At 38.4% G+C, this 24,121-nt stretch overlaps 1 protein-coding gene across 1 annotated transcript in view; it reads left to right on the top strand.

Annotated features, from left to right (window-relative positions):
- Window positions 1-1,511: 1,511 nt before the first annotated feature.
- Window positions 1,512-24,121, top strand: part of fam98a (family with sequence similarity 98 member A) — a 34,413-nt gene continuing 11,803 nt past the window's right edge. Inside the window, exons 1-4 of the mRNA XM_061911075.1 lie at window positions 1,512-1,668; window positions 5,914-6,062; window positions 10,001-10,135; window positions 11,171-11,352. Coding sequence (XP_061767059.1) covers window positions 1,631-1,668; window positions 5,914-6,062; window positions 10,001-10,135; window positions 11,171-11,352 — 504 coding nt within the window. The 5' untranslated portion in view covers window positions 1,512-1,630. The remainder of the gene's footprint in view (window positions 1,669-5,913; window positions 6,063-10,000; window positions 10,136-11,170; window positions 11,353-24,121) is intronic.

Genomic DNA, 24,121 nt, shown 5'->3' with positions numbered 1-24,121 from the left:
CAAAAATGTAAATACAAACATTTAAGCTTATTACTACCACTGCCAGGGTATTTAAGTTATCCTGTTTGTTATGGAAAATAAATATAATCTACATACAAATCTCTGAGCCACAATCATAACATCTGAACAGGCAATTTCTGAGGTAACAGCAGAAACATTTTTTTGATCAGGGATCTTATGTTTAAAAAACCTATATTATAGGTAGTGGGCTGTTTTAGGGAATTTTTGATCAAATGATCCATAGTAGCAATATTAATAATGTTGTGTTTATTCTGCGTAGTGCACCTAAGATAATTATGACCATATCTAGGAATTGATATGTTGGGAATTTTCCGATTGTTTGCTTGGTGCTTTGATAAACTCAACGCATCATATACATGGTACTATATTGTGACGTTATGAGCCAGGGAATAAAAGAACTACCCTACCCAGCATGCAACAGGAGCGACGAGCATGCGCGGTAGCCCGGTATAGGTTGTGTCGCCATGACGGCATTTTGTATGTTGTGATATGCACGCTCTGAAAGCAAACGTTAAGAACTCAGCCAACACGCCTCGTCTGCATTATTCATAAATAGACAGACAACACATATACTCCGCTGCTTCACAGGCCGCTGGATGTAGCCGGCAAAGTATTCCCATGCTAGCTAGCCGGTCTAGCAAGCACGCGTCATTCAGTCCAAAACGGCCCGATCTATCCACATCCAGAATTGTCCGGCGGTCGTAAGTGATCCCGGAATGACCACGCTGTAAGCCAGCCATGAAATTTGCAGAATTGTCCGGTATTTTTGCCAAATGTTCCATCTTTACCAAGAGCCCCTCAACGCCGGGTGACGCCATCTTGTTAAGAAAAGGCGTTAACAAAATAAAAGCATGTAAACAACATACGCAAATGTGCGATAAAATAATTGTCGGCGTTAATAGATTGATGAGTCAACTCATAATTAACGCACAAATTTGCCCACCCCTAATATATATATATATATATATATATATATATATATATATATATATATATATATATATGTATGTATGTATGTATGTATGTATATGTATATATGTATATATATATATATATGTATGTATGTATATATATATATATATATATATATATATATATGTATGTATATATATGTATATATATATATATGTATATATGTATGTATATATATATATATACATATATGTATATATATATATATATACATATATGTATATATATATATATATGTATATATATATATATGTGTGTGTGTGTGTGTATTTATTAAAGGTAAATTGAGCAAATTGGCTATTTCTGGCATTTTTTTTTAAGTGTGTAAACTTGTAGCCCTTCGCATTAATCAGTACCCAAGAAGTATCTCTTGGTTTCAAAAAGGTTGGTGACCCATGCCTTAGAGGGAACGTTGATCCTGTGTATTGGTGCTAAAATAAAAATTATTGTGGTTTAATGTCACCCACCACCCAGCCCCTAGTTGGCGGTAGCGCATCCGTCCTTCAGACACAGAAACATATAAGTGCGCCACAGCGATATAAATCCAGCGAAGAAGAAGCCAACCACTCTCAGTCCAGCTGGTCTCAGGCGTGTTTGTCGATTTGTAATATTTACACTCTGCATAAGAAATATTGCCATGGAGAATGATATAATCGCATCTCTTGGGGATTTAGGGTAAGTAAATAAAAAAACACATGCGGTCGTATTAATCAACATACATCTGGTGTTTGAAATGTTAGCCATATCTGTCTACGTTAAGCTACCGTGACGTGACAGGTCGAGTTAAAGCGGCACAGTACTTTCTAACGGCGGTCTGACATTAATTTGCCTTCATGTAATCTACAAATGTCCAATTTAAAGTTGTGATGACCAAGCAGTGGTTTATTTAGTACGGTTTGTAAGATTACGTAATTGGAATTCAGATTTTTTTTTAACCTCGGGACACAGATCGGTATTTTTTGCCAGTCGAACCCCTTCAAAGTGCTTCAAATATGATATTTTTTCATCAGCAAAGGGCCACATAAGGAGGTAGTCCAAATCCATTTTGAATCGGATCAAATGTGACTGCAGTGTCCGGTGTCACTGCTCGACCGGTCCCGGAAAACCCAATCGGACCACGCATTCGCAAAGGCTACGTCACTTCCTGCCAAGTTGTTTTACGACAGTTATGCTGGTGCACGCCATTACTGTTTCCATGGTTTTCTGTCTTTTGTAAAATTTATTTCAATAACATCCATCCATCCATCCATCCATTTCTACCGTTTGTGCCTCTGGGAGTGACGGGGGGTGTTGAATCTGTCACCCAAATTTCTTCCCCCCTGCATAAACCTTCCCCTCCGGAAGACATTTGGCGTGACAGCCCCTCAAATGCCTGAAGCACCCCAATGAGGGTGGAAGGACATTGAAGCAGCCCACACAGCTGCCTGTTTTAAAAGCATTATAATTGGCTGATTGTCATTGGTGAAAAAAAAACGGTGAGGAAAAAATATTAGCATTCCAGCATGCTAACCTTTCAAGCTATTTTTGCTTCGCTAATTTTGCAGCTGTAACCCTTAAGGGTCATATAACTTGCTCAAAGTAGCCCACGCAGCTGCCTATTTTAAAAGCATTATAATTGGCTGAGTGTCATTGGTGAAAAACAACGATGAGGAAAAAATATTAGCATTCCAGCATGCTAACCTTTCAAGCTATTTTTGCTAAGCTAATTTTGCAGCTGTAACCCTTAAGAGTCATATAACTTGCTTAAAGCAGCCCACACAGCTGCCTGTTTTAAAAGCATTATAAATGGCTGATTGTCATCGGTGAACATTAACGGTGAGGAAAAAATGTTAGCATTCCAGCATGCTAACCTTTCAAGCTATTTTTGCTTCGCTAATTTTGCAGCTGTAACCCTTAAGAGTCATATAACTAGCTCAAAGCAGCCCACACAGCTGGCTGTTTTAAAAGCATTATAATTGGCTAATTGTCATTGGCGAAAAATAACAGTGAGGAAAAAATGTTAGCATTCCAGCATGCTAACCTTTCAAGCTATTTTTGCTTCGCTAATTTTGCAGCTGTAACCCTTGAGAGTCATATAACTTGGTATTATCACGCCCTCATTGGGGTCCTTCAGGCACTAGAGGGGCTGTCACACCAAATGTCTTCCGGGGGGAAGGTTTTTGTGGGGGGGAAGAAATTTGGCGTGACAGAGCCTATCCCCGCTGCATTTAGGCGGAAGGCGGCGTACACGCTGGACAAGTCACCGCTTCATTGCAGGGCCAACACATATAGACAGACAACATTCACATTCACACACTAGGGCCAATTTATTGTTGCCAATCAACCTATCCCAGGGTGCATGTCTTTGGGGGTGGGACGAAGCCAGAGTCATTGCAAACTCCACACAATTTAATATAAAACATAACATACAAAACAAAAACATGTTATTTAATGCTACAGTATTTGTTTTGAAACCCAAACAATGTGCTCAGCAGCGTTATATGGCAAAAAAAACATATTATTTTTGCAACTTTATTTACATCAAATATATCAGTTCACATAACGGACAGATTAAAATTTTACTTTTTGTTAAGCCGCAGATATTAAAGGGGTCATATTATGATTTATTGTTTACATCTAAAACTCTCCGTTGTCAGTTCATTCATCCATCCACTTTCTACCGCTTGTCCCTTTTGGGGTCGCAAGGGGTCGATGGAGCCTATTTCAGCTGCATTCGGGCGGTAGGCAGGGTACACCCTGGACAAGTCACCATCTCATCTCAGGGCCAACACAGATAGACAGCCAACATTCACACACTAGGGCCAATTTAGTGTTGCCAATCAACCTATCCCCAGGTGCATGTCTTTGGAGCAGTTTCAGTTTATATCGAACATGCATACAATAAAATGTAATACATCACACAATTCCAGTTGTTTCATTACAATGTAATGTGAACAATACTAGTCTTATTATTTGTGCTCTACATCAGTGGTCCCCAACCACCGGGCCACGGCCGAGTACCGGTCCGCGGACCGATTGGTACCGGGCCACACAAGAAATTAAAAAAAAAAAAAATATATATATATATATATATATATATATATTCAATTATTAAATCAACATAAAAAACACAATACATACATTATATATTAATATAGATCAATACAGTCTGCAGGGATACAGTGCGTAAGCACACCTGATTGTATTTCTTTATGAAAAAAAACCCAAACAAAACACCCCCCCACCCGCCAAATTTTCAAGCGTTGACCGCAGCTACAAAAAGGTTGGGGACCACTGGTCTACATAACTAGTAATGGTGTTTCTTTGGCTGCAATGTTGCAAAGATTATGTTTTATAGGCCATCTTCAAGCCGCTTTCTGACCGTCTTTTCAGGATGCGCCTTATTTTGGCCGATCTTATTTACGTGCCTCCAGTTCGACTGCATCTTCTCCCTGCCCATTTTGTTGTAGTTTTTAGCATTTCCATCGCAGGTCTGCTAACAGTCTACAAGTAAAAACTATACATCTGGTACGCTATTTTACTATTAGAAATGGCAAAAGCTGAAGATGCATATCTGAAGATGTATCTATGTCTTCCTCATAACAAGAGGATAGGGGAGAAAGAAGGAGCTTATTGACTACAGCGCGGACTACAATACCGGACGCGCGCAACATACTCGGGGTAGATTTATAACGTATATGGATAGGATGGGATGGACTTTAATTTATCCCACAATGGGGTAATTACATTGTTCCAGTGCACATTTTCACATACAGTAACAGAAGAAAAGCGTGATGAAAAAAAATACTATGAATTGTTCACTAATATGTATAGATATAAGATAAAATACAGCAAAAAAAAACATTATAATCACTATTGCAAACCACGAAAAAAAACATCACAGTAATGGCATAAGTCCGTTGTAGAGTCTCATGGCAGTGGGTAAAAAGGACTTGCGATAGCGCTCCTTATAATAATCCACTGACGGTTTTCCCAATTGTGCACATTCGTAACAGCTTGTTTGGCGGAAGTATGAAGGAAGGCAAGATTATTTTATAAATAGCCCCGCAATGTTTGGCAGAAGTATGAAGGAAGGTAAGATTATTTTATAAATAGCCCCGCAATGCCTCCAAGGTTTCATTTAAAGTTTTCGGGACCTACGCGGATCCGAAATACACAGATACCAAGAGGTAAGAAAAGTTGGTTTTAAGTTTAGTGCCTTGTTTAAAAAAAATATATATTAAAAAAGTAAATTATGCAATGGGAGTTGGTGGCGCCACCAATCATTCATTGCAATGATAGAAGAGTGAATGTGGTTGTAATTGCAGCGATTATATGATTATTTTTTTTTAAATGTACACCTTGTTTATTTAAATAGTCTTGTTCCCTTTTACTACTTGGTTAGCTATTCTTTTTTGTTTTTTTAATAAATACTAATAATAAATCTATTGATAAAAAATTCAAATATCACAGCACGTGGTGTCGGAAATGCTCCGTTGTAGACAATTTTAGGCTTCTTGTGATCATTACAGTGAACCTTCCAGTTGTGAAAAAGAGAAAACTGGAAGGTTCAAAATAAATATTTTTTACATGCAAAAGGGTTTCATGGGGGGGGGGGAAAGCAACTTTTCTAATGCAGGGCAAACGAGCTGTTGCTTGAGCAGTGGGTATTACTATCTTTTTCACTAATTATTAATTTTTAATAGTAAATAGTTAACCACATTCTACATGCATGCCTGGGACAATTGTTGTTTTTGTACTTTTTCTTGTACTTTTTACTGATTCTTTGTTGGTTTGTCCTGTTTAATGCCTTCATGGTTTATCTTGACTGAGCTTACTAACAACTACTGAATATATTAGCAGCACAACAATGCTGAATTAATAAGGAAAGACTAAAGTTGCAACTTTCACTGAATATTTGAACATTTTGTGTCATCGTAGGTATCAAGGCCCACTATTGAAGGCTGGGGCTCTGGATACCAGTGTGAATGGTGGTGCTGCTTCACCAGAGTTTACAAAGCTCTGTGCTTGGATTGTATCAGAGCTCAGACTTTACTGTCAACTGGGAGAGAATGTCCATGCCACAAACTGTAAGAATTAAAATGTGTTTTTCGTCTTTGAAATAGCTTCAAATAACAGTTGCAATGTTTACTAGAATATCTATAGAAAATGAATCACATTTGAATGACAGTGTTATACAGTGGAACCAGTCTCCTGTAAGTCAGTCCCGTTCATATCAATAAACTGTCTACGGTAGAGATACAACTTTTTCACTCCTCCTTAAGTATTGGTCTGTATACCAACATCAATATGGGCGATATGGCAAAAAAAATGCAAAAAAAATGCCATTTCCTGCCGCACACTCCCTTAAGATATCTGGTTTCCAATCACATAATCCAGGTGTGTTACTCCGACTTTTAAAAAATAGAACACGATCAGATTAAGGTGTTTCCATGGGCTATAGAAGGCTTATTTAGAGCCAAACTATTTGAGAAGTCCGACTAATTTAGTGTATGGACACATACTGACTGTGAACAAGGCGCTGTGTCACTACGCCAGAAACAGAGTTCATCTGTATTAGCTCCCACTATAGGATTGTTGGATATGACGTCATATCCCTTTTTCTTCTTCGCGGCTTAATTCACACGATGGTCAACCAGCTCGAGCATAGCAAGGGAAAGTGTGTGTGTAGAGTTGGATCAGAAAATGCCGTATTGATGTTCCGTTCTTGGCTGTTCCAGTCATTCAAACAGAAAGATGGGAAAGAGCAATCATAGAGTCCTGAATTAAGTGTTTTATGAACGTAATAAAGTCAATGAAAAAACGAAATTGCGTCAAAGGAAATTGCTCTCTAAAATATCAATTTCATCATCTAGTGAAATTCAATAGGACCATGCTTGTGTCTGCAGCGATCACTTTGTAAAATGTTTGAACATTTCATTTGTTTGACAAAACTTTGTGATGCAATCCAGTTTATTTTCTGCTATGTTATTAGTGTTTGATGGCAGAACTAAAAGTGGAGAAGGGGCAATAAATCACATTAGTTTGTTATTTTATGTTTTTTATGCCTAAATATAACTACGAAGAACTGGTTGTGCAAATAAACTAACGTCATGTTAAATCTAGAGCTGCAGCTATCGAATATTTTAGTAATCAAGTATTCTATACCGATCGATTAATCGAGTGATCGAATAAATCATATTTTTGCTTAATTAAGGTGTAATTAAACATGTTAAAGGCCTACTGAAACCCACTACTACCGACCACGCAGTCTGATAGTTTATATATCAATGATGAAATATTAACATTGCAACACATGCCAATACGGCCTTTTTAGTTTACTAAATTGCAATTTTAGATTTCCCGCGAGTTTTCTTGTTGAAAACGTCCGTGACGCCACGGACTGTAAGGAAATATTATCGCTGCGCCAAACACGGCTAAAAGTCGTCTCTGTTCATGGCGTAATTACACAGTATTTTTGAACATCTGTGTTGCTGATTCTTTTGCAATTTGTTCATTTAATAATGGAGACTATAAAGAACAATGCTGTTGGAGGAAAGCGGTGGATTGCAGAGACACAGCCGGTGTTTCTGTGTTTGTTGTGAAGCTTTAACACAGCGGTCAAGTGAACATGTTTTCTCTACGTCAACCAGCATGTTTTTGAATGGGGAAATTGTGATATATATCTTACCGGAGAAATCATTGGATTTTTCGTCGTCCTGCAGCAGCTGTTTAAAAGGCAGCTGTGAGCTTGGCTCCTCGGCTTCTCTCTGAGACACTGCGGGTTCACCGCAGCCATCCAACCTCGAAGTATGTCTCTACAAATTTTAAAATCTCACTAAAACACTATTAAAACAATAAGCAGATAAGGGATCTTCCAGAATTATCCTAGTAAATGTGTCTAATTACATCTGAAACGCTCAAACTGCCGCCGCCCGGAGCCGTCGCTTTTATTTTATTTTTATTTTTATTTTATTTTTTTCTTAGTCCTTCACTATCAATATCCTAATTCACGAATCTTTCATCCTCGTTCAAATTAATGGGGAAATTGTCACTTTCTCGGTCCAAATTGCTCTTACTGCTGGTGGCTCCCATTATAAACAATGTGAATATGAGTGGAGCCCTGCAACTCGTGACGTCACGCGCGCATACTTCCGGTAAAGGCAGGGCTTTTCTATTAGCGACCAAAGGTTGCAAACTTTATCGTTGATGTTCTCTACTAAATCCTTTCTGCAAAAATATGTCAATATCGCGAAATGATCAAGTATGACACATAGAATGGACCTGCTATTCCCGTTTAAATAAGAAAATCTCTTTTCAGTAGGCCTTTAAGATGTGCCCTCATTTATAGCGTTTGGCCTAATTTTCTTTTAGTTCCTAAACGCCGGTTTTCATTATTGAAGGCTGACATGCACAGCTAATATACGTCCGTGGTTGATTGTGCCAATTTGTGTGTGCTAATAAAAAGAAGTGTGCTCACAGCCCTATGTGCTTTGTAGTGTGACCACATAAATGAAGTTCATGTCTCTCGTGCGTTTTAGATGATTATTATACGGTGCCGTTTAAATGGTGGTTTCTCCACGCAAATCCGCTGAGCTGTTTTCAGCCTGCCAACATTGTCCAAGCTATCCAAGTAGCATATGGTTGTATGACTTGAATAACCCGAATAACTTTGCATGACTACTTTCGTGGGGTTACTAAAAAAAGGCTAATTGAACACGACAGCTCGGATAGTTTTGTTCGTTTTCAACACCTTTTGGCGGGATTTGATGTCTTTGCAGGAGCAAGAGAACACATCCTGGTTATCCTAATGAATAACATTTATTGTACATAACTTTTGCGTTTACATTTGATAATAGACAACTTACCTCGCCTCTGGACGTCCCTCAATCGGATGCTTTCTCGACATGTGCTACGGCATCGATCTTGTGCTATTGTGGTATGCGAGCTACACTTAGCAATGTTTGCATACTACTGTGTTTTCCTTTGATTTTAGTGTGAAGTGTTCCAACACCATATACAACTTTTGTCGCTTCTTAATTGCCTCATTTTGCTGTGGGTCTTGTCCACTGCTTTCTGCGGCGTCTGCCATTGCGAGTTATGTCGGCAAAAAAGTATTCCAAACTCAAGCGTATTTAAAAGAGCACTGTTGTGCTGTGCAGGGGACGTATGATCTCTGATGTAAACATGCTGTGCAACACCTAAACAGTCCATGCGAAACGTGAGCTTTGACTATTGTTTACTAAACGAGACAAAATGGCATAAAAAAAAGGCGCGGGCAGTGAGAGCGATACAGATGTTCTTAGACGCATTTACTAGGATAATTCTGGGAAATCCCTTATCTTTGTATTGTGTTGCTAGTGTTTTAGGGAGTTAAATAGTACCTTAAAGTCAGAGGGGTGTGTCCACGGGTGTGTTGACGCCAGAGTTTCTGATAGAAGTCACGGCAGCTGCAGGAGGTTGCTGGCTCCGCTGATCTCCGGTAACAGGCGACTCATTTCCACAATTTTCTCACCGAAAACTGCCGGTTGACATGTTGACACGTTCGCTTGACCGCTCTGATCCATAGTAAAGCTTCACCTCCGGGAATTTTAAACAAGGAAACACCGTCTGTTTCTGTGGCTAAAGGCTAAAATATTCACACCTCCATCTTCTTTGACTCCTCCATTATTAATTGAACAAATTGCAAAAGATTCAGCAACACAGATGTCCAAAATACTGTGTAATTGCGCGATGAAAAGAGACGACTTTTAGCCGTAAGTGGTGTCCCCTCCAACCAATAACGTCACAAACACGCGTCATCATCGCGTCATCATTCCAGGAAGTTTTCAACAGGAAACTCCGCGGGAAATTTAAAATTGTAAGTTAGTTAACTAAACCGGCCGTATTGGCATGTGTTGCAATGTTAAGATTTCATCATTGATACATAAACTATCAGACTGCGTGGTCGGTAGTAGTGGGTTTCAGTAGGCCTTTAATATTTGACAGGGAACTGTTTACGAGATTTTTGCTTTTCTATGTGCTGCAGGTCCAAGTGAGGCAGAGAGCTTCCAGCTGGAGATGAGCGGGTTGTTGTCAGAGCTGGCTTGTCCTTATTCCGTCCTCACCAGTGGGGATGTCACCCAACGGTTTCTAAACAGGAACCACTGTCTCCTGTTGCTCTGTAGGATTACCGTTCTTGCTGTGTTTTTGCCTTTTATGAGACAAGCTAAATGGCACATTTATCTTCACTCACTTAACAAGTCTCATACTTTGGAGGAAAACAAGGCACCTCATCTTTTTAAAATCTTAACTGACAAGCTGTATAAGTCCTGTATTTTTTTAAGGATACACAATCTTTTTTTTCATGCCAATACAGATAATTTCCTGCTTCTTAAAACTGATACCAATAACAAAGATTTAAAGTTTGTGCACACAAGGGATGTAACGATAAACGGTGATAACTATGGTAAAACTTGCCACGGTTAGTATTATCTTTTTGAAATAAAATTATCGAAAAACTGATCGATAACCACACTTTGATAAACTCGTAGACGGACTCTTGCTAGCTCGTTAGCTAGCTTGAATGTTAACATGAATACAAGCGTAATTAACGTCTTAATTAATGTTTATTTTGCAAAGATAGTATATTAGTATCCTGTTTGTATTCTTTTAATACTTTTCTCTAATTCAATTTGGTTAAAATACTTTTTGAACACATTCATCAATAAGCAATTATAACTGTGATAATTTTGCTCACAATAACCGTGATAGATGACATTTTCATATGGTTACATCCCTTGTGCTCACCTTTTTTTTCTGCTGGTTATGGGGCAGCTTCTTTAGCAGCAGATCCCGTTGTAGGCTTTTGAAACACTCGTAGCGACCCTGAGCCAGTTTGTTTACAAGGAGCTCAGCGAAAGTTTAAGACTTCCTATGAGGTCGGAGAAAAAAAAGCACTTGATTTGTCATCATTGCTCATATCAGCCCAATAATTTTTTACTCAATATATATTTTGCACCCCTAGTATTTTTTTTAATGAATATTACTGAATTAGTGAGAAAAATACAGGTATCTTTCTTACCATATTACCTTGTTTATATGTTAACAAAGACAGCATCTATTGGAGATGCATACTTGTTTAGTTACTTTCTGATGTATAATGGTTTAAATCACTGTTTCTAATATTCACAATAACCAATGGTAACTTTTTATTTAGCGTTTTTGGTGTCGGAGCTTGAGGCTTCCAGGATGATCCTGGTAAACAGACCCCAAAAGAAAGACAAGGAGTCGGAAAGCCCAGCCTTCCAAGAACTGAAGGGCATTTGCGTGACGTTGGGAATGTCCAAGCCTCCAGCCAACATCACCATGTTCCAGTTGTTCAGTGGCGTAGAGAGGAAGGTCAGTTTGGTCAATTTTTTTTACTTATTATTGCTTCATGATTATTTGAAACAGGGCGGCACAATTAATCAATTTTTTTAATCGTAATATGATTAAAAGTTCCATATTAAAGTATGACGATGTGAACAAAAGAAAATTTATATTTGTTTTATCATCCTAGCTCCTTTTTGCCAGAGCGCTATTGTCAGGTTTGAACACCGAACTATGTATTAAACGAGACAAGGAGCAAGGAATCAGGCAGAGACAGAGTTAAATTTTCCTCATAAGGAGAAATGTATTGGGCTGCACACTCAGTTACAGTCTCCCACTACGCTCTGAGGGGCAGTCCCACACGTTGTATTTATTAATGCGTTCCCTAGATAACATCACTGAAGCTGCCTCTAAGGGACACATTATGCAAAGCAGCTCCAGTACACACACAATACGTGACGGAATTTGCTGGGGGTCTTGTGATTGCCTTGTTTCTTTTTTGTCCATACTTGGTCAACCTTGAGACCTCCGAATTCGAGAGATGGGGTTGGGGGGGCGAGGTTTGGTGGTAGCAGGGGTGTATATTGTAGTGTCCCGGAAGAGTTAGTACTGCAAGGGTTTCTGTGTATTTGTTCTGCTGTGTTTATGTTGTGTTACGGTGCGGATGTTCTCTCGAAATGTTTGTCATTCTTGTTTGGTGTGGATTCACAGTGTGGCGCATATTTGTAACAGTGTTAAAGTTGTTTATACGGCCACTCTCAGTGTGACATGTATGGCTGTTGATCAAGTACGCCTTGCATTCAGTTATGTGTGTGTAAAAGCCCCATATATTACGTGATTGGGAAGGCACGCTGTTTATATATGAGAAAAAGCGGTTTATATATTAGAAAGTATGCGGGCTATAGAGCGTTTTCCGTTCGGGCTCCAGTACTCTGGAATGCCCCTCAGTAGAAGCATTTAAGTCTCACCTTAAAACTCATTCGTATACTCTAGCCTTTAAATAGACCCCCTTTTTAGACCAGTTGATCTGCCGTTTCTTTTCATTTTCTCCTCTGTCCCACTCTCACTTGTGGAAGGGGTCCTGTCCGATGGCCATGGTTAAAGTACTGGCTGTCCAGAGTTGGGACCCAGGATGGACCGCTCGCCTGTGTATCGGCTGGGACATCTCTGCGCTGCTGATCCGCCTCCGCTTGGGATGGTTTCCTGTTGGCTTCACTGTGGACGGTACTCTCGCTGCTGTGTTGGATCCGCTTTGGACTGGACTCTTGCGGCTGTGTTGGATCCATTATGGATTGAACTTTCACAGTATCATGTTAGACCCGCTCGACATCCATTGCTTTCGGTCCCCTAGAGGGCGGGGCTTGCCCACAATTGCGGTCCTCTCCAAGGTTTCTCATAGTAATCATTGTCACCGACGTCCCACTGGGTGTGAGTTTTCCTTGTCCTTATGTGGGCCCTACCGAGGATGTCGTAGTGGTTTGTGTTGTGGTTTGTGCAGCCCTATGAGACACTACTGATTTAGGGCTATATAAATAATCATTGATTGATTGAGCTGTTTATATATGAGGAAAAGCGGACGTCACGACAGGTTGGAGATGACACTAAAGGCAGTGCCTTTAAGCCACGCCCCCAATATTGTTGTTCGGGTTGAAATCGGGAGAAATTCGGGAGAATGGTTGCCTCAGGAGATATTTGGGAGGGGCACTAAAATACGGGAGTCTCCCGGGAAAATCGGGAGGGTTGGCAAGTATGGCTTGGTCTGCGTGCTGTCGCCTTATCTTCGTTGAAGTCCTGGTACGTCCTTGGCTGTTAGTGGGCTATAACAAAGAAAACATCTGCAGCGAGGCCACCCCTCATGTGCCGTGGAAGATAACAAGTTGTGTGCCCTTGCACGAAGCAGAAAAGAGCACAAGAGATAACTATAGCTATGATCTTTAAGCATAAGAGTTGTGTCATAACTTATATATAATTATTCTAACAGTCTGCATAGACATTCGGTGCTCCCCACACATACACGTCAGTGGTTCCCATGTATTATTTTATTTGTGGCCACACCCAAATGAATAACTAAAGGCTTGGCGCTTCTGGGTTTGCCCTCACACACAAGCAAATTATAATTAAGTGTGGCGGATGCATCGTTAATCCGCATTACTACCTACCTCATAGACATCTGCTTTGCCAGAGAAGGTGCGGCAGAAGGCTTCGATGGTGCCAATTTTGCGACTTGGCGTTATATTTAGCAAGGATACGTGTGTAATATAAGTTAAAGGAGGAGTGTTTCTTGCACCGTGTATTTATTCAGTAATTAAATACAAGTGGTCACGAAAAGCGATGTATTCGCCTCGTGAGCACAAATCCGCCTCCTTAAACCCTGGTGTGTATAAAACTGCATGCAAGCGTACAGAATGTTTTTGTTTGTTACTTGTTTCAATAACAGGCTCATCAGCTTTCAGCATCACACTTGCTATTTGCTCATGTTTCTGTGCTTTTCGAGTCACGACTGTTTAGATCGAGGCGACCATGCCTCGTTGCGTGACGCATGTCTGGATGTACAATCGCTGCATTAATTTATTTCTGAATGTATTCATTTTGTGTGCTCTGAAATAAGTACACAATTGCAAGCATGATCAAAAAAAGACGTTTATAGGGTTGTTGACTTTGCCGAAGGAGTTTAATATCTTCGCAAGAACGTAGAGAGAGTGCAAGGCCTGGTGTAACAGCTGTTGATAGTGTATGCTTGCCGGCAGTAGAATTTTCAGAGGCTATCATTTGAGAGAAAGCTCACCAATTATTTTATTTATTCTTGATGTCCAAAAGTGACCATGCTGTAACCCAGCATGGATGAACAATTTAAGGCTCGCCGTGGGTGTTTGGAAAAGTGTAAAAAGAGGGGCTGTCATTCACAGCGTTGGTGCAGCAGGGCGAGGCTGCTCAAAATATGCCAGTAAGAACTGTTTTGCATTGAAAAAGAATGCAATATGAATCAAAGCTGATTGAAGACCCCCCTCACTACTAGTTTGTGCTAAGGTTAGCGGTGGCTGGAAGGTGACCGACCCTCTGCCGAATTTATCACTCCCAGACTGTTCAGCGAACTAAGTTAGTGCAAATTAGAGGAAGTTTAAAGGTTTAAGTTGCTGTTATAGTTGGTTGGCACCTGTGTTTCTGTATTTGGGATATGCATGAGTCCTCAAAATTTAAAAACAAACCACAGGCATTGCGGAGATATTTATAAAATAATCTTGCCTTCCTTCATACTTCCTCAAAACCAGCCATTTGGAAATTGCCTGACTTGTGATGTTTTTCAAAGATGTGACGTCAGCTGGTATCTCCATATATGGTAAAGTTTCACCCAAAAATCTTTGTTCGAGTACGCCATTGTAGTCCACTGTTTTAGTCCGTAAAGTCCTTATTTTTCTCTATTCTCGTTGTGGGGCACATCGGCTCGTACATGCACATGCGTCCTCCCCTGTTTCCATTTCTAATACAAAGCAGCATATATTTCAAACTTTTATATGTCAGTAGACTCGATGTGGAAATAGTGAAAACTACAACAAAACTGACAATGTTGTTTTAAACATTTTAGCAAACTTATCAAGTACAAACCCTGTTTCCATATGAGTTGGGAAATTGTGTTAGATGTAAATATAAACAGAATACAATTTTTGCAAATCCTTTTCAACCCATATTCAATTGAATGCACTACAAAGACAAGATAAATAAAAGATAAACTTGTTTTTTTTTTGCAAATAATAATTAACTTAGAATTTCATGGCTGCAACACGTGCCAGAGTAGTTGGGGAAGGGCAAGTTGACCACTGTGTTACATCACATTTTCTTTGAACAACACTCAAAAAACGTTTGGGAACTGAGGAAACTAATTGTTGAAGCTTTGAAAGTGGAATTCTTTACCATTCTTGCTAGATGTACAGCTTAAGTTGTTCAACAGTCCGGGGTCTTGTTGTCCTATTTTACGCTTCATAATGCGCCACAAATTTTTGATGGGAGACAGGTCTGGACTGCAGGCGGGCCAGGAAAGTACCCGCACTCTTTTACTACGAAGCCACGCTGTTGTAACACGTGGCTTGACATTGTTTTGCTGAAATAAGCAGGGCCTTCCATAATAATGTTGCTTAGTTGACAACATATGTTGCTCCAAAACCTGTATGGACCAGTCAGCATTAATGGTGCCTTCACAGATGTGTAAGTTACCCATGCTTTGGGCACTAATACACCCCCATACCATCACAGATGCTGGCTTTTGAACTTTGCGCATATTAACAATCCGGATGGTTATTTTCCTCTTTGTTCCGGAGGACACCACGCCCACAGTTTCCAAATATAATTTGAAATGTGGACTCTTCAGACCACAGAACACTTTTCCACTTTGCATCAGTCCATCATAGATGAGCTCGGGCCCAGTGAAGCCGGTGGCGTTCCTAGGTGTTGTTGATAAATGGCTTTCGCTTTGCATAGTAGAGTGTTAACTTGCACTTACAGATGTAGCGACCAACTGTAGTTACTGACAGTGGTTTTATGAAGTGTTCCTGAGCCCATCTGGTGATATCCTTTACACACTTATGTCGTTTTTTTGATCCAATACCGCCTGAGGGATCAAAGGTCCGTAATATCATCGCTTACGTGCAGTGATTTCTCCAGATTCTCTGAACCTTTCGATGATTTTACGGACCGTAGATGGTAAAATCCCTGAATTCCTTGCAATAGCTTGTTGAGAAATGTTGTTCTAAAACTGTTTGACAATTTGCTTACAAATTGGATACCCTCACACCATCCTTGTTTGTGAATTATTTAACATTTCATGGACGCTGCTTTTATACCCAACCGTGGCACCCACCTGTTCCCAATTAGCCTGCACACCTGTGGGATGTTCCAAATAAGTGATGAGTATTCTTCAACTTAATCAGTTTTTATTGCCACCTTTCGCAACTTCGTTGTCACGTGTTGCTGGCATCAAATTCTAAAGTTAATGGTTATTTGCAAAAAAAAAAATGTTTAGCAGTGTTAACATCAAATATGTTGTCTTTGTAGCATGTTCAACTGAATATGGGTTGAAAATTATTTGCAAATCATTGTATTCCGTTTATATTTACATCCAACACAATTTCCCAACTCATTTGAAAACGGGGTTTGTATAAAAAACAACAAAAATAACATGTACATAAGAATTCACAGAAATTTGCTCAATATTTTGTTGATGCTCTTTTGGCAGCAATTACAGCCTCAAGTCTTTTTGAATATGATGTCACAAGCTTGGAACACCTCTTTGGGCAGTTTTGCTCATTGCTCTTTCCAGCACCTCTTAAGCTCCATCAGGTTGGATGGGAAACATTGGTTTTCATCCAGGATGTTTCTTTACATTGTTGTATTTATCTTTTGCTCTATTTTAATGATGGGCCTGGTTTCTTCTGAACATGATGCTTGGCATTCACACCAACAAGTTCAATCTTTGTCTCATCAGACCAGAACATTTTGTCTCTCATGGTATGAGAGTCTTTCAGGTGAATTTTACCATACAGGCCTGATTGGTGATTTGCTGCAGAGATGGTTCTTTTCCTCTCTGACGGAATGACCGTCGGATTCTTGGTCATCTCCCTGACTAGACTAACATGAAAGCAGTTATATACAGAGATATTATAGATCAAAACCATCACTTCCCATTCATTTTGATAAAGCTTGAGAGGTACTGCAAAGAGGAATGGGTGAAACTGCCCAAAGATAGGTATGCCAAGCTTGTAGCGTCGTATTCAAAAAGACTTGAGGCTGTATTTGCTGCCTAAGGTGCATCAACAAACTATTGAGTAAAGGCTGTGAATACTTACGTACTTGTGATATTTTTTTGATGAATTCGCAAAAAAAAAAAAAAAACATTCAAAAAAACCTTTTCACATCGTCATTACAGGGTGTTGTTGTGTGTAGATTTTGGGGACAAAAATGAATACATTCCATTTTGGAATAAGTTTGCAACATAAGAAAATGTGGAGAAAGTGAAGCAATGTGAATAATATTGGGATGGAAAAGGACCACCCACAAAATGGCATAACCTGAAGAGACAGTGAGAAACGGACATGAAAAGGGTCTCTTAAACATAATCTTTGCACAATTTTTTTTTTTTAAATTAAAAAACACCATTATATGTTATGTAGACCAAAAGGAAGTGTTTTAAACATAATATGACCCCTGTAAGACCAAATCAGAGAAAGAAAACACGTCCGACCAGTGAGCAGCGTCCTCAGTGAGTCAGCCCCGCTGCAGCATTGTTAGTCCACATCACACAAGCTGCTGCCAGTGTCCAATGCATGGGGCAACATGCGTCCAAACGACAAACATTTATCCATAAAAAATATTGAAAAGCTGAAGAAGCTGTTTCAATTTTTGTGTTATGTTATTAGCTTTGGTTCACAAACATGCAGCTTGCTTGTTGTGTTGTTTTCTTCTTTCCAGCCCGCAAAAGCATCAGTGTTTGTTGCCAGATGCCTTGGGAGAAACACGCAATAACTATGAAAACAAGTATTTTATAACAAGAGTTTTCGCAGCACATTAAAAAGCATTAAATGTCATTAAATGATTTTGTGAAATTTAAGGCCTTAAATAGTATTAAAAAGCATTAAATGTGATGCATTTAAAAATGTAATACAATTGTATGACTGGGACAATAGTCAGTACGTCAATCCATCAAACGATGAATAAAAATGAATTGAGTAATGTTGCGGTCATCGTTCATATTGCTACTTCTGGCTTTCAAGCTGGATACAAGAGGTCTGCTATAAGGTCCGGAAGCGTTAAAAGCGGATGGACATCTGCTGGATCGCAAAATCAAACAGCGTTTCCATTATTTCGTCACTATAAGCATGGAGTCCTTAACTCTGACACCATGTCATGTTAATGAGGAAGGTGGGCTTGTTTCATACACGTCTCCTTTTATGCCATTCTCCACATCAATACATGTGAGCTAACTTGGCTAACATTAGCAACTCTCAAGACGCACCTCACATGACCTACATGGCCTAGCATGGACAACTAAGACAATTTTCACAACCGACCACAACTTTTATTTTCTGACACGGTAAATGTGTAAGAGTTTTGTTCAGCTGCCTGAAACTTTATACATAGCTTGCGAGCTAATGTACCCACTTTTAAAAACAACTGTGAGGGTGTAAAATACAATATTCAAGATGGTAAATTGACTCAACTTACTTTTCACAGTACCTCTGGCATTTTTCCAAAGTCTTTTTCTGAAATCTTTAAATCAATCACCCATTTTATAACGCATGCATCATTTGCATTCCTAGTATGATGTTCATTTATTATTCCATAAAACCTTTTTAACATTTTTTAAAATGTATTCTGATTGAAAAATATATCCTCCAGTTTGGGGCTACTATAAAGCATATTTTCAGAGAATGCATTTTTGCAGTATATCAACAAATGCTAATCATAGAATTCAATTATTTATACACCTTTTGGAATCTTGATGAATTATTTATACACTAAATCGAATCGTATCGAATCGTTCATACACTAATTGTTCTGTTTTAGAAATAATTTTTTAATCGAATCGTAACCCATGTATAGCTACGCGATTCGAATTGTTCATCACAAAGAAAGTTTTCATCCCTACTGTGGACGTACTCCTGCTGAGGCGACAGCTTGAACATGAATGCATGTCGGGAAAATAACAAACTGCAAAAGTGGCTGGCTGGCTAACTTCTGAAAATTTGGTCAAGCTGACGATCGTGAAAACCAGAGGCGTTCTGCAGCATGTGCAAAATGTGTCCAAACTTTGCTCAATGGGCATCTTACAAATATCACACATGCTATTAGCTAATTATCCATTCATCCATTTTCTACCGCCTGTCCTTTTCGGGGTAGCGGGGGGTGCTGGAGCCTATCTCAGCTGCATTCGGGCACAAGTTGGCAATTAAAAGGGAGGCAGCAATAAATGGTGCAAAATTTATTTCTCATGACCAACAAAGCCACTTTTGCTGTCACTACCACAACTGTAAGCTGCTGATACCACTACAGACAAATTAAATAAATAAAAATACATTCTCAGATGAAACAGTCTTGTGAGGCAATTCTAATATACGACAGTTATTGTAAAATTTTCAACTTTTCAAGATTATTATTGTCAAATGCTTGCAATCGCGTGTATGCAGGCAATTGTAAGTTTCGACTATATAGAATAGAAAATAGAAAGTACTTTATTGATCCCTTGGGGAAATTCAGCATAACTATACGCGGTAGGACATGGGCATAACCAATTTTTAAGTCGCATTAAAAAGCAATAAATTAGATATTGATACCTGAAGATACCCTGACAATGAGGGGATAATACTCCCACTTGGCAACGTTGGACAAAGTATCAGCAAAAGAGATGCGCATTAGTCCGCTCCTCAAGGCAAATGCCATTGGCATTGTTAGGCATATTTTAGGGGGGTCTAGCCACCCTAAAATATTCTTAAGCCCCCCTAAATAATTTGGTGTTTTATTTTTTCATAATTTTTTTACAAATACATGCCGACATATTAATTACAAAGTGGCCCGAATATGAGTTTAAATAAATAATCATATAATCTGTCATTATTCACTCAAACACGTCACTTCCTGTTAATGTGAAAGGATGCAAAGAAAAAGGCTCCGCTACCGGAAGTCTGAAGATTTTGACCACTGATTTGCGATCATAGCCACAGGAGAGTCACCTGGCATCTTCAACCTGATTTTGGTCAGTTGAGAGGCATTGATATGCTGAAATAAGGCAAGTTGGAAGAGCCGTTACCCTCAAGCCATCGACGCCTTACCGCAATTCAAAGCGGTTGCCTAGCAACCAAAGGCTACGGCGAGTTTACAGCTGTTTTAACGTGCTTCCAACATCGCAGAGTGATATAAGTTGACAGACTGACACCTCAAATTGACCTGTGAACGGCGCAAGTTACGAATTTGTTGAAACAAACAAGTTAAAAGTGCCGCAAGTTGCTAAAGCAACTGCTGTTTAAGACATAAGAGGCACTGACGTCATCGACCTGCTGCGATGCCAATAGCGAAAGGAACTGAAATCCCGAAACGTTCGGTCTCAGCTGACACAGGACACAACAGGGAACAAGATTTGAGACTGGACACGGGACTTGTTGGGAATCAAGAAGGGGTACTACAAAAAAATACTCCATGAATTTAAAGAAGAAATGAAAGAAGAATGGAAAGAAATGCTGGGTGGATGGATAGAAGATATGACAGAAATGAAATAAGACATTAAAGAAATAAAAAAAGATCTGAGAAAAGCAACAACAGAACACAAACAAGATGTGAAAAGTCTGCAAACTCAGAACAACACCAGAAAAAATGAAGTCGCTCATACTGTATGTGCCAACAAATAAAGACCCATCAAGAAGACATGAGCCAACAAATGAAGACCCTTCAAGAAGACAACTACATGCTGTGGAATGTCATAGATGAAATGGAGCAGGATAAACAAATTAATGATATCATCGTGACAGGGCACCAAATTAAACCAAGATCCTATGCGAAAGCTGTGAATAATGAAGGTGAACCAGATGAAATGGATTTTGTCTCAACTTTCTGCAATCAAAGGAAATTGAAATTGACATTAATACCATTTGAAACATGCATTCCACTGACCAGAAGAAACAACAACGCCACTCCAGTCGTACTTGTGAAACTCGTAAACAGAAAATTTAAAATGACATTGCTGAGACAGGGAAAGAAGCTGAATGGAACAAATGTGTACATGAATGAGCATCTCACAAAACGTAATGCTGGAATCGCCAATAAAGCGCGCGACTTGAGAAAGCAGGGAAAAATCCCGGGAACTTGGAGCGCCAACTGTAAAATCTACATCAAGCTGAATGGATGTCCAGAAGCAAGAGAGTACTTGTCAATGACATCAAGGACCCGGGCAATGTTTAAAGTTTACACAGCTTCCACAACAACGATGATAATGGACAGAAAACAAAAACGTAAATTCAACATCAACACTACTATGCTCCAAGGGACCACTAAAAAAGAAGACCTAGATTCAGGATTGCATCCACCTATACCTATAGAAATTATTGAAACAAATTCAAAGATTGTTGAACAAGAAAATATGGAACAAAAAAACTTCTGCAACAAAAACCAGGATTTGGAAAATGATATAGATCCAGATAAAAAAAATTTTCTCCCACATCAGTGACAATTGTTTTTACTACACAGATGAGCAATAGCATCATTAAATGTGCTAACAAATAGTCAATTAATCATTTTAACAGCAGAAGCTTGTATGCAAACTACAACAACATTAAGAACTTTTTGGACCACATCAACAAACCCTTCAAAGTGACCGCTGTCACAGAAACATGGATTGATGATAAAAAAAAGGAATAGATTTTGATCGGGAAGGATATAAACTAAACTACATCAACAGAACCAACAAAAATGGAGGAGTAGCTGTGTATGTGATGAAGACCCTGAACTACAAAGTGGTAAAAAACATGTCATTTGCTTTAGATAACATCTTAGAATGTATTACCATTGAGAAATGTCGGGAAAAAAGCAAACACATATTAATCAATTGTATATACAGATGACCTAAGTCAAGTATAGAAACATTTGAAGAATGGATCAAGGTAACTTACATGGACAATGGTAAAAAAATAATTTTCTTATGCGGTGACTTTAACAAGTAAAAGTCTATCAACATTGATAGAATGTACAGCATCAGTTTATATCCTAAAATCCCAAAGCCAAGCAGAATCACAGGACTCTGTGCCACACTTATTGATAATATTTTTACCAATGATTTTGATAACACTACAAGTGGTCTACTTATAACCGACGTTAGTGATCATCTGCCAGTTTTTACAATATATGATGGTAACTGCAAAAAGAACATGGAAGACAAATGGACATTTTGAAGATTGTGCACAGAGAAGAGGATGATTACTTTCAAAATTGAGCTACAAAAGCAAGATTGGGACAATGTGTACAATGAAAAAGAGGTTGAAGCAGCATATGAACATTTCTTAAACAAGTTCATAATACTTTGACAAACATTGTCCATGGAAACAACTCAGTAGTAAGCAGAGAAAGAATAATCAACCATAGATGACAAAAGGATTAAAACATGCTTGTAAGAAGACTACACTGTATAAATGTTATAGCACAAAGAACTACAGAGGCAGAAATTAAGTACAAAAAGTATAAAAAACATGTTAACAAACATACTACAATCATGTAGAAAATAATATTACAGTGAAGTATTTGACAGGAACAAAAATAATATGACAGCAACATGGGGCATCCTCAATAGCATTATTAAAAATGGCACTGAGAGGGATTACTCCCAATACTTCTTAGACGGAAATAAACATAATGACAACATAAAGGAAGTAGTTAAAAGCTTTAATAATTACTTTGTAAATATTGGACCAAAATTGGAAGAAAGGATTCCAGACCCAGTTTCAATTGAGGACTATAATGATACCATAGAGCGAAATCCCAACTCCATGTTCCTCAGTAATGTGACACAGGAGGAAATAGTTACAATCGTGAAAAAATGTAAACATAAGACTTTAACTGATTGTAACGGAATTGATATGGAAACAATAAAAACGGTTATTGAAGAGATCTCTGGACCATTAATGTATATTAGTAAGCTATCATTTCAAACGGGTACATTTCCAAACAAAATGAAAATAGCTAAAGTTGCACCAATTTATAGGACTGGAAACAAACCTATTTACAAATTATAGACCTGTTTCTTTACTTCCACAATTTTCTAAAATCATTGAAAAAATGTTCAATCACAGATTAGAGTTTCATAAATAAAAATAAAATACTCGTAGAGAACTAATATGGATACAGAGGTAATGTTTAATCTTCAATGGCTTTAATTGAAATTTCAGAAGAAATTACAATTGCAATAGATAGTAAAATATGTGCGGCAGCAGTGTTTATGGATCTAACTAAAGCATTTGACACAAGTAATCACAATATTTTAATCAAAAAACTAGAACGATATGATATCAGAGGGTTAGTCTTAAACTGGATAAGAAGTTTTCTAACGAACAGGAAACAATACGTGAACCTTGGTGAACACACTTCTACAACGCTAAATGTATCCTGTGGTGTACCTCAGGGATCAATACTAGGACTTAAATTATTCAATCTCTCTATAAATGACATTTGTAAAGTTACAAGAGATTTAAAGTTAGTATTATTTGCAGATGACACAACAGCATTTTGTTCAGGAGGGAACACAGCAGATAATACAAATAATAACAGAAGAAATAAACAAATTTAAAAATTGTTTTGACAAAAACAGACTATCGTTGAATCTCAGTAAAAGTAAAACAATGATATTTGGTAACAATAGAAGAGAAAGTCAAACAAAAACAAATAGACGGAATAGAAATTTGAAAGAGTAAATGAAACCAAATTATTAGGTATAATGATTGATGATAAATTGAACTGGAAATCTCATGTAAAAAATATATAACATAAAGTAGCAAGAAACACGTCAATAATGAATAAAGCTAAATATGTTCTAGACCAAAAATCACTTCATATTCTCTACTGCTCACTAGTGTTACCATATCTGAGTTACTGTGTAGAAATATGGGGAAATAATTACAAAAGTACACTTCATTCACTAACATTGTTACAAAAAAGATCAGTTAGAATAATACATAATATTGGATATAGAGAACATACGAACCCTTTTATTTATTGAATCAAAGATACTGAAATTCCACGACATAGTGAATTTGCAAACAGCAAAAATTATACA

Source organism: Nerophis ophidion, linkage group LG09 (assembly GCF_033978795.1).
Source record: "Nerophis ophidion isolate RoL-2023_Sa linkage group LG09, RoL_Noph_v1.0, whole genome shotgun sequence".
In the NCBI taxonomy this organism is placed as follows: domain Eukaryota; kingdom Metazoa; phylum Chordata; class Actinopteri; order Syngnathiformes; family Syngnathidae; genus Nerophis; species Nerophis ophidion.
The sequence above is the reverse complement of the archived record's forward strand: the minus strand, read 5'-3'. Positions and strand labels throughout refer to the sequence as shown.